At 39.2% G+C, this 15,400-nt stretch overlaps 1 protein-coding gene across 2 annotated transcripts; it reads left to right on the top strand.

The window, feature by feature from the left end:
- The first annotated feature begins 92 nt into the window (after window positions 1–92).
- Window positions 93–9,294, top strand: ak7b (adenylate kinase 7b). Of its 2 annotated transcripts, none has more exons than XM_053510071.1 (18): window positions 93–182; window positions 1,467–1,622; window positions 1,697–1,808; window positions 1,893–1,987; window positions 2,076–2,186; window positions 2,267–2,350; window positions 2,460–2,548; window positions 5,143–5,233; window positions 5,320–5,397; window positions 5,684–5,833; window positions 5,940–6,068; window positions 6,184–6,283; window positions 7,078–7,206; window positions 7,283–7,333; window positions 7,445–7,642; window positions 7,833–8,047; window positions 8,998–9,150; window positions 9,242–9,294. In XM_053510071.1, exons 1-18 carry the CDS (start codon window positions 93–95, stop codon window positions 9,278–9,280), a joined length of 2,070 nt encoding a protein of 689 aa, XP_053366046.1. In that variant the 3' UTR covers window positions 9,281–9,294. The 2 variants fall into 2 exon arrangements, with proteins under 2 accessions (XP_053366046.1, XP_053366045.1); XM_053510070.1 differs by having other exon boundaries at window positions 8,992–9,150.
- Window positions 9,295–15,400: the final 6,106 nt, after the last annotated feature.

Raw genomic sequence — 15,400 nt, 5'->3', positions numbered from 1 at the left:
CGATTCAGGGAATCGATTCTTCAAAGAATCGGTTCCCCCGCTCTCGTTGCCCAGCAACGACACCTGATCAAACAAACAGAAAAAACCCAATTATGGCTGCAGAAGCAAAGATTCTCTCCCCCTCATCCAAACGCGTTTTTATCAACAATGTGGATAAATTTACCTCAAAATATATCGCAAAGGTCAGTTTACGTAAATGTAATACATCTTATAAAACTGTAGTTCAATTAACACTGAGGATTAATTTGTTAAAAATAGACACCTTTAAATCCAAACCTTTTAAGTCCTAAAAGAGGAATTAATTTTCCTTTATAAACTTGAGCTTGGATGTGTGTTTTTAAGAAAATCTATTTTATTTATTTTTATTGACACAGATAAAACATATAATTTATCTATTAGTTATTATTATTTTTTTTTTTTAAGGTTTCAGAAAACTTCACTATTTCTGTGCAAATGTGTATTTGTTGAAACTGACGTTTTCTGTACAGAGATGCTTCTTTAACATTTAAACTGTAAGGAGTCTCCAGTGTCAAGTTAGAACCCAGGCATGGAGTTCACTTAACAGGAAAATCTGATAGTTTTGAGTAACGTGAACCGTCCGTACTGAGCCGGGGCACAGAACAGTGACGTACAGTACACTGTACTGTACACTGTACTGAGCTTAAGATGATTTTTTTAAAGTAGACTCAAACACGTAGTTTGATTCTACTAAAAAAAAAAAAGGTCTTAAGCTCAGTACAGTGTACTCGGGTATGATCATAATTGTATCTAAAAATAGAAGTTGACTTAAGACCATTTATCAAACTACGCTGTTTAGAGCAACAATCCCCCCTGCTTTTATCTAAGAAAATCAGAGCGTCCACTTACAACAAATCATTTTACCCCAGCCCAGCCTGTACACCTAAAGCAATGTAATAAATTAAACTTTTAAAATAATTATATATGGAAACATTGAATTATACTCCATCCATTCATCTAGGAAGCTCCGTAGTCCAACTATGGACCATAGAGGCCAATGGTTATGACCATTGTATTCATGTCTATTTTACAGCTGTGGTTGTGGTGGGACCTTTAGTCACACTTACGGGCAATTTGTGAAAGGCAATTACCATAAATATACCTTAATTATGATCATGCATCAATCTCTCCATCTCAGAGCAGACAAAAACCTTGCACATCCCGTGTGATCGTTGGTGCCCCCTTGACGATGGATGGACCCCAGGTTGGGAATCGTGGGTTTAGAGCACCACCTCTCTGTGAATGCGCAAAGCACATGATAGTTGACTCACTTGTACTTTTCTTCCTCTTTTTTGTATATTTTGGGATGTTACTGGAAAAATGAATCAACTTCCAGGTGATAACAGTAACAGCAATTGCTTCATGATCATTAACAACTGTATGTTGATTGTGTATTTCAGTTTCAGTACTTTTCATTAATTTTAACAATTTCATTTTAATGCACCCAGTTTTTATCATCATGTGTTCCTGGAGCTTCCCATGTTGCCAAACAACCCGAGGATGAGGAGAAAATCCAATCATCCTTTGAGGGCACTTTTCAGATTGTTGGAACTGTTTCAGGGGAAACCGAGGAGAAGTCGATTTTTGCAGTAGAAGAATATACTGTGAGTGAAATATTTAATTGGCTCTATTTAGAGTTTTTCCATCCTTTTATTTATGACTTCACCCATTTTCCTAGAATCTCACACATGAAGAGCTTTTCCAACACCTGATGGAGTCAGACGTCATCATTTATAACATCTACAATGAGCACGCTGATCAAATAGAAGAAGCGTCCTGGGCAGTCTCAGGTTTTTACATTAAATAGTTCACCCTGTATTTACTTCTTCTCTCACCTTTCATTAAGAATGTTGTTTTTGTCTGTTTCTTTAAAGCTCTTCACAAGGAAGTTGATGCATTTTCTCAACCTAAGATGTTCATTTTAATCTCCTCAGTCATGACTTGGGCTCTTACTAGGCCACTCGATCCAGTAAGTGTGGGACTGATGACATACTGTAGCTTGAACTATATGCTTTTCAAATTTCTTCTAAGCACCATGTGTTCTTATTATATCCTAGAACGATCAAGAGGCTTCTTTTACAGAAGAGGACTATAGGAGACGGAAACCGCATCTCAGTTATAAAGATCATATCGCTGTGGAGAAGCTGGTGGTTAAACTGGGAAAATCTGTAAGTGCTGCCTGATGTTAACTCATCATTCACTACAGCCTATATGTTGTTTTCCAATATCATATCGTCTCAACTTGTAGAATCAGTCAAAGTTCAGCACCTATGTGGTTGCTTCTGGACTGCAGTACGGAAAGGGCGAGCAAGCGTTTCATTTCTTTTTCAAGGTAAATCAAATGTTTTAGCTTTCACCCATAATCCTTTTACCCTGGATCGGTGTAACTGCTGTAACTGGTCGTTTTTAGCATTTCTGATTCTGTCACTGCTCTCTTTTAGACATCGTGGTTGGGAGAGAAAGCAGAAGTACCGATCTTCGGAGACGGCTCCAACATCATTCCAACTATCCACATCAGCGATCTGGCAGGGTCAGTAGTGATCGGCAAAATGCTTCAGGTGACTTTCACATTAGGCGCCCCGGGATTGTTTTTGAGAACACTTGACCCCAAAATCTGGGTTATTTTGATTAGTGAGAGCACAATCGTTTTAGGCTTGTAAACCGCGCCCAAATCCACTTGAAGAGGTGGTCTCAGGCACAGTACAACGTACTCGGGCACGGATCGAATCTGACATGGAAGCCAGTTGTACCTGAGCACAGGAGTAGACGCAATGTTGTGAGTGGCGTCGGTCTCTTCCGGAATCTCAGTGTGCATGTATATCCTTGACCTACACAGCCATAGCTGATGAAGCAGGAATTCCTGCAAGAGCGTTGCTCTTCAGATCTTTTTCCAAAATATCAGTAATAGGCCAATGGTGGCTTAAATAGTTAAAGATGTGGGTTATTGGTTTTCTACTAGGAAGTTCAGGGGTTCGAGCCCTGTTGATCCCTTGAGCAAGGCCCTTAACCCTATCTGCTCCAGGGAGCTCTGTATCCTGGTTAATTCTGCACTCTGACTCCAGATTTATACAAACCGGATTCCAAAAAAGTTGGGACACTATACAAATCGTGAATAAAAACTGAATGCAATGATGTGGAGGTGCCAACTTCTAATATTTTATTTAGAATAGCCTAGAACATAAATCACGGAACAAAAGTTTAAACTGAAAGGGAACTTAAGGGAAAAATATGTTGATTCAAAATTTCATGGTGTCAACAAATCCCAAAAAAGTTGGGACAATTAGCAATAAGAGGCTGGAAAAAGTAAATTTGAGCATAACAAGGAGCTGGAAGACCAATTAACACTAATTAGGTCAATTGGCAACATGATTGGGTATAAAAAGAGCTTCTCAGAGTGGCAGTGTCTCTCAGAAGCCAAGATGGGTAGAGGATTACTAATTCCCACAATGTTGCACAAAAAGATAGTGGAGCAATATCAGAAAGGTGTTACCCTGCGAAAAATTGCAAAGACTTTGCAGTTATCATCATCAACTGTGCATTACATCATCCGAAGATTCAGAGAATCTGGAACAATCTCTGTGCGTAAGGGTCAAGGGCGTAAAACCATACTGAATGCCCGTGATCTCCGGGCCCTTAAATGACACTGCACCATAAACAGGAATGCTACTGTGAAGGAAATCACAGAATGGGCTCAGGAATACTTCCAAAAACCATTGTCAGTGAACACAATCCACCATGCCATCCGCCGTTGCCAGCTGAAACTCTACAGTGCAAAGAAAAAGCCATTTCTAAGCAAGATCCACAAGCTCAGGCGTTTTTACTGGGCCAGGGATCATTTAAAATGGAGTGTGGCAAAATGGAAGACTGTTCTGTGGTCAGACGAGTCACGATTCGAAGTTCTTTTTGGAAATCTGGGACACCATGTCATCCGGACCAAAGAGGACAAGGACAACCAAAGTTGTTATCAACGCTCAGTTCAGAAGCCTGCATCTCTGATGGTATGGGGTTGCATGAGTGCGTGTGGCATGGGCAGCTTGCATGTCTGGAAAGGCACCATCAATGCAGAAAAATATATTCAGGTTCTAGAACAACATATGGTTCCATCCAGATGTCATCTCTTTCAGGGAAGACCCTGCATTTTTCAACAAGATAATGCCAGACCACATTCTGCATCAATCACAACATCATGGCTGCGTAGGAGAAGGATCCGGGTACTGAAATGGCCTGTCTGCAGTCCAGATCTTTCACCCATAGAGAACATTTGGCGCATCATAAAGAAGAAGGTGCAACAAAAAAGGCCCAAGACGATTGAACAGTTAGAGGCCTGTATTAGACAAGAATGGGAGAGCATTCCTATTTCTAAACTTGAGAAACTGGTCTCCTCGGTCCCCAGACGTTTGTTGAGTGTTGTAAGAAGAAGGGGAGATGCCACACAGTGGTGAAAATGGCCTTGTCCCAACTTTTTTGGGATTTGTTGACACCATGAATTTTGAATCAACATATTTTCCCTTAAAATGATACATTTTCTAAGTTTAAACTTTTGTTCCATAATTTTTGTTCTATTTTTAATAAAATATTAGAAGTTGGCACCTCCACATCATTGCATTCAGTTTTTATTCACGATTTGTATAGTGTCCCAACTTTTTTGGAATCCGGTTTGTAACTGGGATATGTGAAAAAAAATATTTCACTGTGATGTAAGGTACATGTGAGAAATAAAATGAAATAAATGAATCTCAGTGTAATCTTAATCTTATGTATAACGTGAAAATTCTTCAATTTACTTGTTCTTTTTTTTTCCCTTGTGTTTAATGATGGCTCACAAACCAAGTAGGCGCATACTACTGCCACCTACTGTATCAGAGAGTAAAAACAACGTAAACACTGTTGTGTTTACATGCTGTCCATGCTGTCGTCTGCTGACCCTTTCCCAGTGAAGCTTGTTCAAATCATGAATTAATCACAACTCTGATTCATTCATTCATTCACTTCAAAGAGTTGAATCTCAAAAGGGAGGTGTGAGACGTCCAGCGAATTATCGGGAAGGTTTTAATACGGTGACGAATTATTGCTCCCAGAAAGATTAATGATCACTGAACATTTTTTTTTCATGTTTCTCCAAAGGATCGTGCAGAATGTAATCAACCGTAAGCCGAAGCCGCAGTACTTCCTTGCGGTGGATGAATCACAGAACACCGTCGGTGAAATTATCAGTGTGAGTTTACCTCAGGGAAGCAATTTCATTTTAAAGTCTTATATACTGTATTCTTCTGCTGCTCAATCCGTTCTCTTTGGTTCTAGGCAATAGCGCTAGCGCTTGCGCCAGGAAAACCCCAAAACATTCCCAAAGAGGACGCATTTCTCATCGAGGAATTGACAGTAAGTTTAGAAAAAAATATATAATAAAAGATTATTAGCAGTGATTTGAAAATTAAAAATTTAAACTGCAATATTAATGTGTAATGACTTTTAGTTGTTCATTTAATTTAAGCGTTTAAAAACATCTGTTTTGCAAATGAGCTCCACCCACAGAAAGAAGAGAGCTGTTTAACCCCGCCCCTTTTTCCCTAAAAGGCAACTCACAATGCTGAAGTCGTAAAGCTGAGGCTGTAGTTATAATTTTGCCATCCTGTTGATCATCTCAAATGTCCCTGTTGTTTCTCAGCAAGCAGAAATCGATAATTTATTCATCAACCTTCGAACGGAAGCCACTTTTTTCACCAACAATTTCAGTATCAACTGGGTGTCAAAGAAAGGCATTGTGGAAAACATCAACCAAGTCGTGCAGGAATACAAGCACACACGAGGCCTGCTGGTAAGACACTGTTGGTGAAGTGCGACTGTAAGAATTACTAAATTTGTCCATATTAATAATAAGCCCTGGATGCTATATCGATTTATTTTTCTTTTTTTCCTTTTAGCCTGTCCGCATCTGTCTCTTGGGACCTCCTGCTATCGGGAAAAGCACCATAGCTGAAAAGATATGCAAGCACTACAAACTGCACCATGTCCAACTCAAAACCACCATCCCTGAGACTTTGGCTAATCTGGTACGCATCATCCTAGAGCATTTCTAAATGAGAAATCCTTAGCAGGCTTTGCTACGGTAGTTGAGCGTCACGATTTTTCAGAATGTGTAAATGTTAAACTAATGTTTGCTTTCAGGAGTCACGTGTTCTCATGGAAGAAGGTGACGAGGAGGATGAAACACGTGAAGCGCGAGAGTTTTTGGAGTTGCTGAAGATGAACATGGAAGAAAATGGAGGTAACGAATGAATCGACATAAATAAATTAAAGGTTTTCTCTGTTAACTTGTTCAATAATATCTTTATATTTCATACATTGGAGGCCCCGAAACCAGTCTTTCTGCATTTGTCATTCTGCATGTCTGTATGTCTGTCCAGCCAGATTTTTGTCACAATCAAACAAATCTGGCTGGACATCATTTTCCAGAGATATCCTAAGATACAGTATCTGCCTGAAGTTTAACCTGCACCATACATGAAATCAAAATGTTGATTAGGAGCGATGTTATGAACAATTATATAACTGAAATAACAGCCCTGAAGTGGTATATTGATGGTAGAATGGTACAAATGAATTTCAATCCACTGGTCTGGTTTTAAGACAAAACTTTTTAATCTTTACCCGATCTACTTTTTCGATTTTTTATCTGTGATTCACGATCTGTCCGGTTACCGAACAGGGAGTGTTTTTGGCTAATGATGAAAGAACTGCAACTGCTAAACAAGGCGTAAGATACTCAACCTTACAAAATGTGATTTCTTTGCATTAATAATTTAGACAGAGAGTTCTGTACATTTTTCATCTTTTTTTTGCAATGCGGTCCATAAAAAGTGGATAGGAAAATCACTAGGCATAAGCTTTTTTTTACCTCTAACGTTTTAACTCTTTTACACAAACTCTTTTTCCGTCAGCGACAGGTACTGTACTCTCGCTAGTATTTAATATAACTTATACCTAGTGATTTTGATGTCCACTTTTTATGGACCGCATTGCATGAAAGAGATGAACAATTCAGCGCATGTGTTTCTCCAGGCTGGGTGGATGAGCAGTATGTGATCCAAATCGTGAAGGACAAGCTGAGTAGTAAACCATGTGGAAATCAAGGCTTTGTACTGGACGGCTTTCCGAAGACCTACAATCAAGCTAAAGCACTATTTAACAGTAGGATGATTAATAAAATAATAACTTTATTTCATTTTAACAATTCATTTTTAACGTCATCTGTTATGTTGTGCAGGTAAGGATGACGAGGCTACAGACGCGAAGGCCAACGTCAAAATCATCCCAGGTGTGTAGATTAAAGGAAATAACCTATAAACACAGAGAATTATCCATTCTTGGTTATGCTAACACTCTTGACTGCTCATTTACTTGTGTGTGTGTGTGTGTGTGTGTGTAGAGTTTGTGTTCTCGCTGGTCGCCACTGACGAGTTCCTGAAAGAACGTGTTCTGAACCTGCCTGAGAACGTGGTGCAGGGAACCTCACACTGCTTCGATAGGTTTCTCAGACGACTGACCGAGTTTAGAAAAAGAAATTCCGAGGATGAGACTGTGCTGAACTTCTTTGATGAAATGGATATCCAACCTGAGCATATTGGTAGGCCTTAAACATAGACATATAGTAGTAGTACCTTTCTCTACTCGTGAGAATTTTCTTACTACCAGAGCATGTTTTCTAACCTGTCTACATAAGAAATGTTTTCATTGTTTATTAATTATTAATCAGTTTCACATAATCAAAAAAGCAGTTCAACGGAGGGTGCTATAAAGTTTGGGAATGCTTCCAGGGATCGACACTGATGACCCAGACGTCCTGGTGATGGAGAAGGTGATGGAGATCGTGGGGAAGCCCAGGAACTATGGTCCCAATGCAAAGCATTTGGAGGAGGAACGGAGGCAGGCGGAGCTCAGGCTGAGGGAGGAAGAGGAGACGCGCCAGGCTGAAGCCAAGCACAGGGAGGAAGAAGATGAAGAGCAGAGGGCACGGTGCTGGGAGAAATGGGTACAAACACATACTACACTGGTGATTGGTTTCTTTCAGCCAAGATATTTATGGCCACTGTTTGATCATTGTGTCCTTGTTGGACGGCTCATTTTAGATTTAATCCTATACAGTAAATGCTGTTGTAATATAGACCTTACTCTTCTGGAAAGGCTTTTCTCTAGATTTTGGAGCATGAACGTGTGGATTTATGCTCAATTACCTACAAGGTGGTATCAAAAAGTTTCAAGACTTATTTCAAATGGAGATTTTGTTGTGGGGAACAATGGAGAACAATCCACAACATTGCTGCCGTCATATGGAACAGTCCAGGCGATTATCACGTGTGATTTAAAAATACGCCGTGTTGCTCCCCAATTTGTCCCGAGGCTGCTGACCCAGGAGCAGAAGGAACATCACATTAAAGACTGCGCTGTGCATAACCCGTCATTCATATACAGAAGAGAATCGTTTCCGGTGATGAAACTTGGGTGTGCGGGTACAACCCTAAGACGAAGCAACAGTCTTCACAATAGCCCATGGTCTCCACTGAAGACTGAAGAAGGCGAGGCAGGTCTGCAGCGCGACCCACTGCACGCTCTTTGTTTTTTTCGGCATTTGCGGCATCACGAATTTGTCCCCAGGTGGCAGACTGTCTTCCAACTGGAGGCCGATGTTCTGGTTCATTCCTAATGGATTCAGTGGCGATGAGTTCTCAAGTTCTTCCACTCCAACCTTGACACACAATGACTTCATGGAGCTGGTTTTGTGCACAAGGTCCACTGAAGGAAAACTGTAATACAAAGAATTTAAAGATGTTTTTGGCCGTATTATCATAGCTTGTTTGGCACTTTATGTTGATTTCTTATGTATAGAATATGCAAAGTCTTTCCAATCCAAATATTCGTGTATGTCCATTGTTGCTCATTGGCATGTGTGTATTCGTGTGTGTGTGTGTTTGTCAGAATCAGCGCTTACAAGAGGTGAAGAAGCAGGAAGAGGAGCAGTCGATGAGAGAAGAAGAATCTGCCCAGCAGTATCTGAAGGACACCTTGATGCCCGTTCTGTCTGAAGGCCTGAGTGAGTTATGCAGAATGCAACCAAATGATGCAATCGACTTCCTGGTAGGTTTTCTCACTTGGTCGTTGTTCAGGTGTTTAAATGTTCATGTATAGAACAAGCTGAAGTGTTTCCTCACTGTCTGTTATGTTTCAGGCTGAATACCTCCTTCACAACGACCCAGAAATGGAATAAAGGATATTATCAACTGTATATAAATAAAATAAATGTTTTTATCTGTACATTGGTCAGAACTCACTCTTTCTTCATGTTTTATACACTGGAGGACCTGAAATCAGTCTCATAAAAATTTCTGTCTGTATATTTGTATGTCTATATGCCTGTCTGTATGTCTGGCCAGCCAGATTTTGTCGCAGCATCACGCAAAACTCGCTGGACCGAACTTAATGAAACTTTGCCAGTCCTTCTGGTGTTTGCCCCAGAAGTGGCCCCAAGAGGGTTTAGTTTACTGTTTTGATTTATGTTTAATATTAAAAGTCTTAACTTCTGTGAATACGCTACGCCTTCAGTCCAGAGACCTGGAGGAATGCAAGCCTGACATCACGGCGTAGCGGAAGGGTCTTCTTTAATTATTTTAGGGTAGGCTATGACAACAAGAGCAAGGCGCTCTAAATTTAACCCGGCGAGAAGCTGGTGGCACCGAGAAGCACCTCGCAGAAGAGTGTGAGACAAAATCCAGCATGGCGTTTCACTCCAGTGTGTACGAGGAAGCAGTGCAGTAGAGCTGGCCAGACTTGTGGTGGTCCATCAGACATCATCCCTATAAGACGCAAGTAAAGGTGAGCAAGGGAGAAGTTCCAGACTTTGAGGTGTAAAATGTAGAAGGCAGCAACGAGCACGATACTTGGAGGAGGGACGGTAGAAGCTCCTGTAGGCAGGGGTGAAGCTCACCACTACGCTGCCTCACCCGGAGAGGAAAATCAACCAGAGCTAAGTGATTTGTATTGTCATATGAAGCTAACATTCTTCCCAGAAGACTAAGCTTTGTTTAAAGAAAGCACTACTCTGGTTATTGAAAGCTCTGTCCTGTCCTGAGAGGTGTGCTCTATTTCCAGGTTAGCACTGAAATCTCTGTCCTGTTTCTGACTTCTGAGAGAGCTGACTGATTCATATTTTCAGAGAACCCTGTGAGCCTTGCCAAACCTGCACCGCCAGAGTCTTGCCTCACTCTGCCTGAGGCTGGCATCACCTGGCAACGACAAGGTCATGCTTGCTCTTGGGGACCTTGTTCCTGCCCTACACAGCAGTTTTGCTGATGAACATTACCAGTCAAAAGATTGGACGCACCTTCTGATTCCATGGTCTTTCCTGATTTTTATTTCTTTCTACATTGCGAAACAATGCTAAATATGAACAGTTGGTATTGAGATGTATCTGATACTTCTGCTCTGTGAAGCTTCATAACGGCTCTAATCTGAGGTGCTGTTTGTTAATTGGTGATTTCTGAGGCTGGTAACTCTAAATGAACTTCTTCTCTGCAGCAGAGGTAAGGTTTGGTCTTGAGGTGCTTGATGTGTTCTGCAAATGTACTTGACAATACTGTTCTCGCAAGAACTGTTTCAGAACAGCTGACTTTCTGTCTTCAAATAACAACTGACTGTTGTTATTGTTGTTGTTTTGTTCTTACCTAATTACCTAAGTTTATATGTTACTTCATAGTTTTAAAAAAATACAGTATTGTTTAAGAATGTAGATAACTAATTTTGACTGGTACCACCAGGCAACAGGAATGCAGTACTACAGTCAAAGTTAGACACCAGAGATCCAGTGCTGCTGCAACTGTTTGAAATCATCGATCCAGCCGCCTGACATGATGGTTTTATGATTTTTATAAATCCACTGGTGCTACCATCACCTGAGTATTGGGGTGTTGTCTTCCAGCAGCCACCGAGATGCACCCATAGAGTACTCAATCTCCATGCTTGTGCACAGTTCCCGCTCAGTTCCCATGCTCAGTTTTGGCCTGGTACCATACTCCATGCCTGGATTGATGCGTGCCACCTAGCCAAAGCCCCACCCAGTCCCAATGCCATGTGCCAGAACCTCAGAGTAGAAAGAGCCAGAAGGAAATCGTGTAGGCGATGTCCTAGACCACCTCTTTGGTGCTCTGTAGTAGGACCTTAATGGGTGAGTTATGTCAAGTGTCACCCCTGGAGAGCGCTATGATCCTTCTTGGACTTCTTTATGTTCTATAATTTTGATATATTCATCTCATGATTCCATTCTCTGGCTTGCATTGTTCATTGAATTGTGTTTGTCGATCGCCCATTTGTATACCTGCATTTACACGTTTCTACAATGTGAAAAGCCGCATGAAACCTATTTTGTTCTGTTCAGTTTACTGTTTTTGATTTCTGTTTTATATTAAACATCTTCTTTAAACTTATACTGCGAATACGCTACGGCTTCATTCCGAAGACCTGACACCGATGTGATCAGAAAATAATAAAGCATGGGCGCCAAAAGTAATACATGAGGCGTCACACCATTCCAAGGTTGATTATATTTATTTGTTGTTGTTTTTTATAATAGCCTGCTCGAACTGCATGTTCATTATAGTTTGTGAAAGCTGATTGTAAAGTTTCTCGTTTCTGACCTTGCTGTTTGTGTACCTGTCCATTTAAAAGCTTCCACAACCAGCAATAAAAGCCAGCTGCTAATTAAAAGTTCATTAACGCTAATGTATTTGGGGGCGCCTGATAACTCGAAAAGTAGACGCGGCGTTGCATAATTGCCTTGATTTGCTGCGCAGTTTCAAAGGATGGATGTAACAAATGGCGGATAATTAAATATTTTCATCAGCAGAAAATTAATTACTTTGGTAAACAAAAATTAGTCCATTTCTGCAAACATTTATTCTTTGTTTCAGGAACTTCACAGTGCTGAACGTGCTAATAAACGTAAGTGATGATTAAGAGTCAGTACTTTAATTGGACTTTATTATTGAAGGTGTAACTGGAAAAACATCTTTGTTCCCTTCGTGTTCGGTGTGTAAAGACCATCGCTGGACAACCATGTCAGGAAGACTTCTGTGTGTATCAGGAGACCGCTTTGCCCGTGCTTTTGCTTATATCATGGCCTTATTTTACTTCCAGGCTCCATTTATATCGCTGTTTTGTTTCTCTAATGTGTACACCTATACTGTGTTATTCCCTAAATCAGCTGTATTTAAACCCGGTTGTCCTAGTCGTCTTCTGCCGAGTACATCTTGTCTTCTTAAATGTATGAAAAAATAAAGTCAGCTGACGACCTGAATGTACTGAATAACCCGTTTTTTCCCATCAATGGATTTTTCTTTTCTGAAGGCACGCCATTTTTTAAGATAACAATGACAGGATTCATCAGGCTCAAATTGTGAAAGAGTAGTTCCGAGTAGTTAAAAGAGCAGCATGAGACATCACTTTTACTCATGGATTGGCCGCCATAGAGTCCAGACCGTAACCCCATTTAGGTTCAAAGTTACAGTGAAACCTCGGATTGCAAGTAACGCGGTTTGTGAGTGTTCCGCAAGACGAGCAAAGATATTTAATAAATTTAGACTAGGAAAACAAACAAGTCTTGGTTTACATATCATGGTATCATGTATCACGCATGCGTTTTTTGTTTTGACGCGGGGTCTTGTACTGTTTACTATAACACTGTGACCACATGTGTGTGTAAAACATATTTTATTTTGTGTCTGCGTGTGTACAGCGCGCATGTAAAGCAAAAATAAGTCTCATTAGAGAGGTTAAAAATCCCTTTTCTTTCTCTGTATTAGCCTGCTCTTTGTGTCTGTGTGCGTCATTGAACACCATGCCACAGACACACACACACACACACACTCTTTCTCTCTGCTCTACACAGAAACACTGCTCTGTCGCGATACTTTTCAAAGGTAAAGTGCAGGTTAATTTGATTTATTTTTACTTTACAGGAGTGATTCCGTTAGTGTGTAGAGAGATTTCTTGTTTGTTTTTTTCCCGATAAAACAGTGTTTCCGTTGGTTGCGCGCGTGTGTATGAAAAGAGTGGAGGAAGAGTAACTGTGTAAGACAAGAGGGGCAGGGGCTCCTTACTTAGCTTCTCTCTCTCTCTCTCTCTCTCACTCACACACACACAGCGCCTGTGCGCACAAACGGAATGGAAACACTTATCTTTAATATATATATATATTAAAGCAGAGTTTGACTTTTTTTGGCCAGGCAGTGTACAATATATACATCTTAAATTGCAAAAATACACCATTTATTTGTGTATGTATTGTTCCACTTATATGTTCCACATATTTTAAGACAACTTATCTCTATAAGGTTTTGCATTATTTGCTTAGCTTGGTGCAGTACGCATTGGTAGGTGTTATTCTGTGTTTGAAGGCAGACATTTTAAGCTCTGTATTTCTTACTTTTCACTGATCAGATCTCTGCAGGGTAGTAAATAAATCTAAATGACTTTAGTTCTGAAGCAGTGAACACGATAACAAATCATATCTAATGGTCATGAAATATCATATCTATTTTACCTCTAATCTATTTTTATATCTATTGAACAGATCTTGGTTAACTGTTGTTGTAAAACTACTAATAGAGACCTCTATACCTTCATCTAATCAGTCCTGGAAGTCTGGGTCATAACAAACCTTTTAATTAACTTTGTCAAGGTTAATTTATATTTCTGAGCTTCATTTCCTTTAATTGACACTAGATGGCAGTGTTTTCAAAGCAATCAGAAGATGGACAGCTTTAACGATCATTTTTATTCCCAAAAGGCTTCATAAGTTTGATATTGTTAGTAAACAATATTATAATGAATATTATTATGATTAGGTTATAATGCAAATAAATATAAGATACTGATATGTGATTTGTCTAAATTATAGTACACAATGTATACTGTACATAATTTGTTTAATTATGATTCAAAGCTACGTAATGTGATTGGCAAAAAAAGAATAAAGAACACTGACAAAAGTAGGTGTATGTTAGTTGTTTAATGTGTGTGTGTGTGTGTGTGTGTGTGTGTGCGCGTAATTTGGCTGTTAAGTTTCCTACTGTTGCTATTCATGGACTTCACCGACCATCGACAATCAACACACTGGCACTTACAGGACATGTGTGTTTTGTTGCTTAGGAACAGCTGTGTGTGTGTGTGTGTGTGTGTGTGTGTGTGTGTGTGTGTGTGTGTGTGTCAGTCTCAGCGGGACGTCTCCCATGTGAATACCATTATGTTCTCTTCAATCGAAGGAAAGCACATTTTCTTGGACTGCCAATATTTATCATCAGCTTCTCTCTCTCTCTCTCTCTCTTTCTCACTCCATCTCTCTTTCTCTCTGGTGGCATGAAAACGCTTTTATTGATCAGAGGGCACACTGCTGTGCATTATGACTGATCAAAAATAACGTCGCATCTAAATAATCATTCTCTTTTATGAAGAACAACACAAACTAACAAACTTCTCCAAAGTTAACTTTTACAATCTTTATTAGGCCGTTCAGTGGCATTTATTCTTAAAGAAGTGTAACATATACACAAAACTATTATTATTATTATTATTATTGTTGTTGTTGTTGGTTGCTGTTGAATGGTTCTAAATATATTATTCTTAATAAACATAATTAGTAACACTTACTAACTTGTTGTTAGTCTTTGGGCTGCTCCCGTCAAGGGGTCACCAAGGTGGACCATCCAATGCGCATATCCCTTGCCACAGGTTTTATGCTGGATGACCATATAATTATAATAATTATTATTAATGCTAAAGAATAAGTAAAATGTGACTGACACTATATGTTGTTGTTGATATAATAATAATAATAATTATAATTATTATTATTATTATTGTTGTTGTTGTTGTTAACAAATAACAAATCCATAACTGCTCATTTCTAATGTTAATAATTTTAAATACTATAATAATTATCAGAAACTTTGAAACTTTAAAGAATGTAACAAAGTCACCATGTACTACTACCATTATATTATATTATATTATATTATATTATATTATATACTTATAATTAATATTATTACTGTAATTATTATTGTCGTTGGACATACATGATAGCAATAATAATTATAGTAATAATAATAATTATAGTTAATAAATTCCTAATTTCTAACTTCTAATACGTTTGCAACTTGAATATTAATCACTATACATATAATAATTATCATAAAGTTTAAAACTTTAAATGATTTGACAAAGGCTACTACTACTTATATTATTATTGTTGTTGTTGTTGTTAACATTATTGCTGTATATGTAATAACACTCAGTGTTTAATCTTCTAACTCTACCTGTCTCTCTTACAGGAACA

The sequence above is a fragment of the Clarias gariepinus genome, chromosome 13 (assembly GCF_024256425.1).
Source record: "Clarias gariepinus isolate MV-2021 ecotype Netherlands chromosome 13, CGAR_prim_01v2, whole genome shotgun sequence".
NCBI lineage: Eukaryota > Metazoa > Chordata > Actinopteri > Siluriformes > Clariidae > Clarias > Clarias gariepinus.
Note: the sequence above shows the minus strand (reverse complement) of the source record. Positions and strands in the feature narration are given on the sequence as shown.

Excerpts from the sequence above, each read along its gene's own strand:
- ak7b (XM_053510070.1), top strand. The coding sequence starts at position 93 with ATGGCTGCAGAAGCAAAGATTCTCTCCCCCTCATCCAAACGCGTTTTT. Across the intron at positions 5,398-5,683 it reads TTCTCATCGAGGAATTGACA|CAAGCAGAAATCGATAATTT; the intron begins GTAAGTTTAGAA and ends GTTGTTTCTCAG. Across the intron at positions 9,151-9,241 it reads ATGATGCAATCGACTTCCTG|GCTGAATACCTCCTTCACAA; the intron begins GTAGGTTTTCTC and ends GTTATGTTTCAG.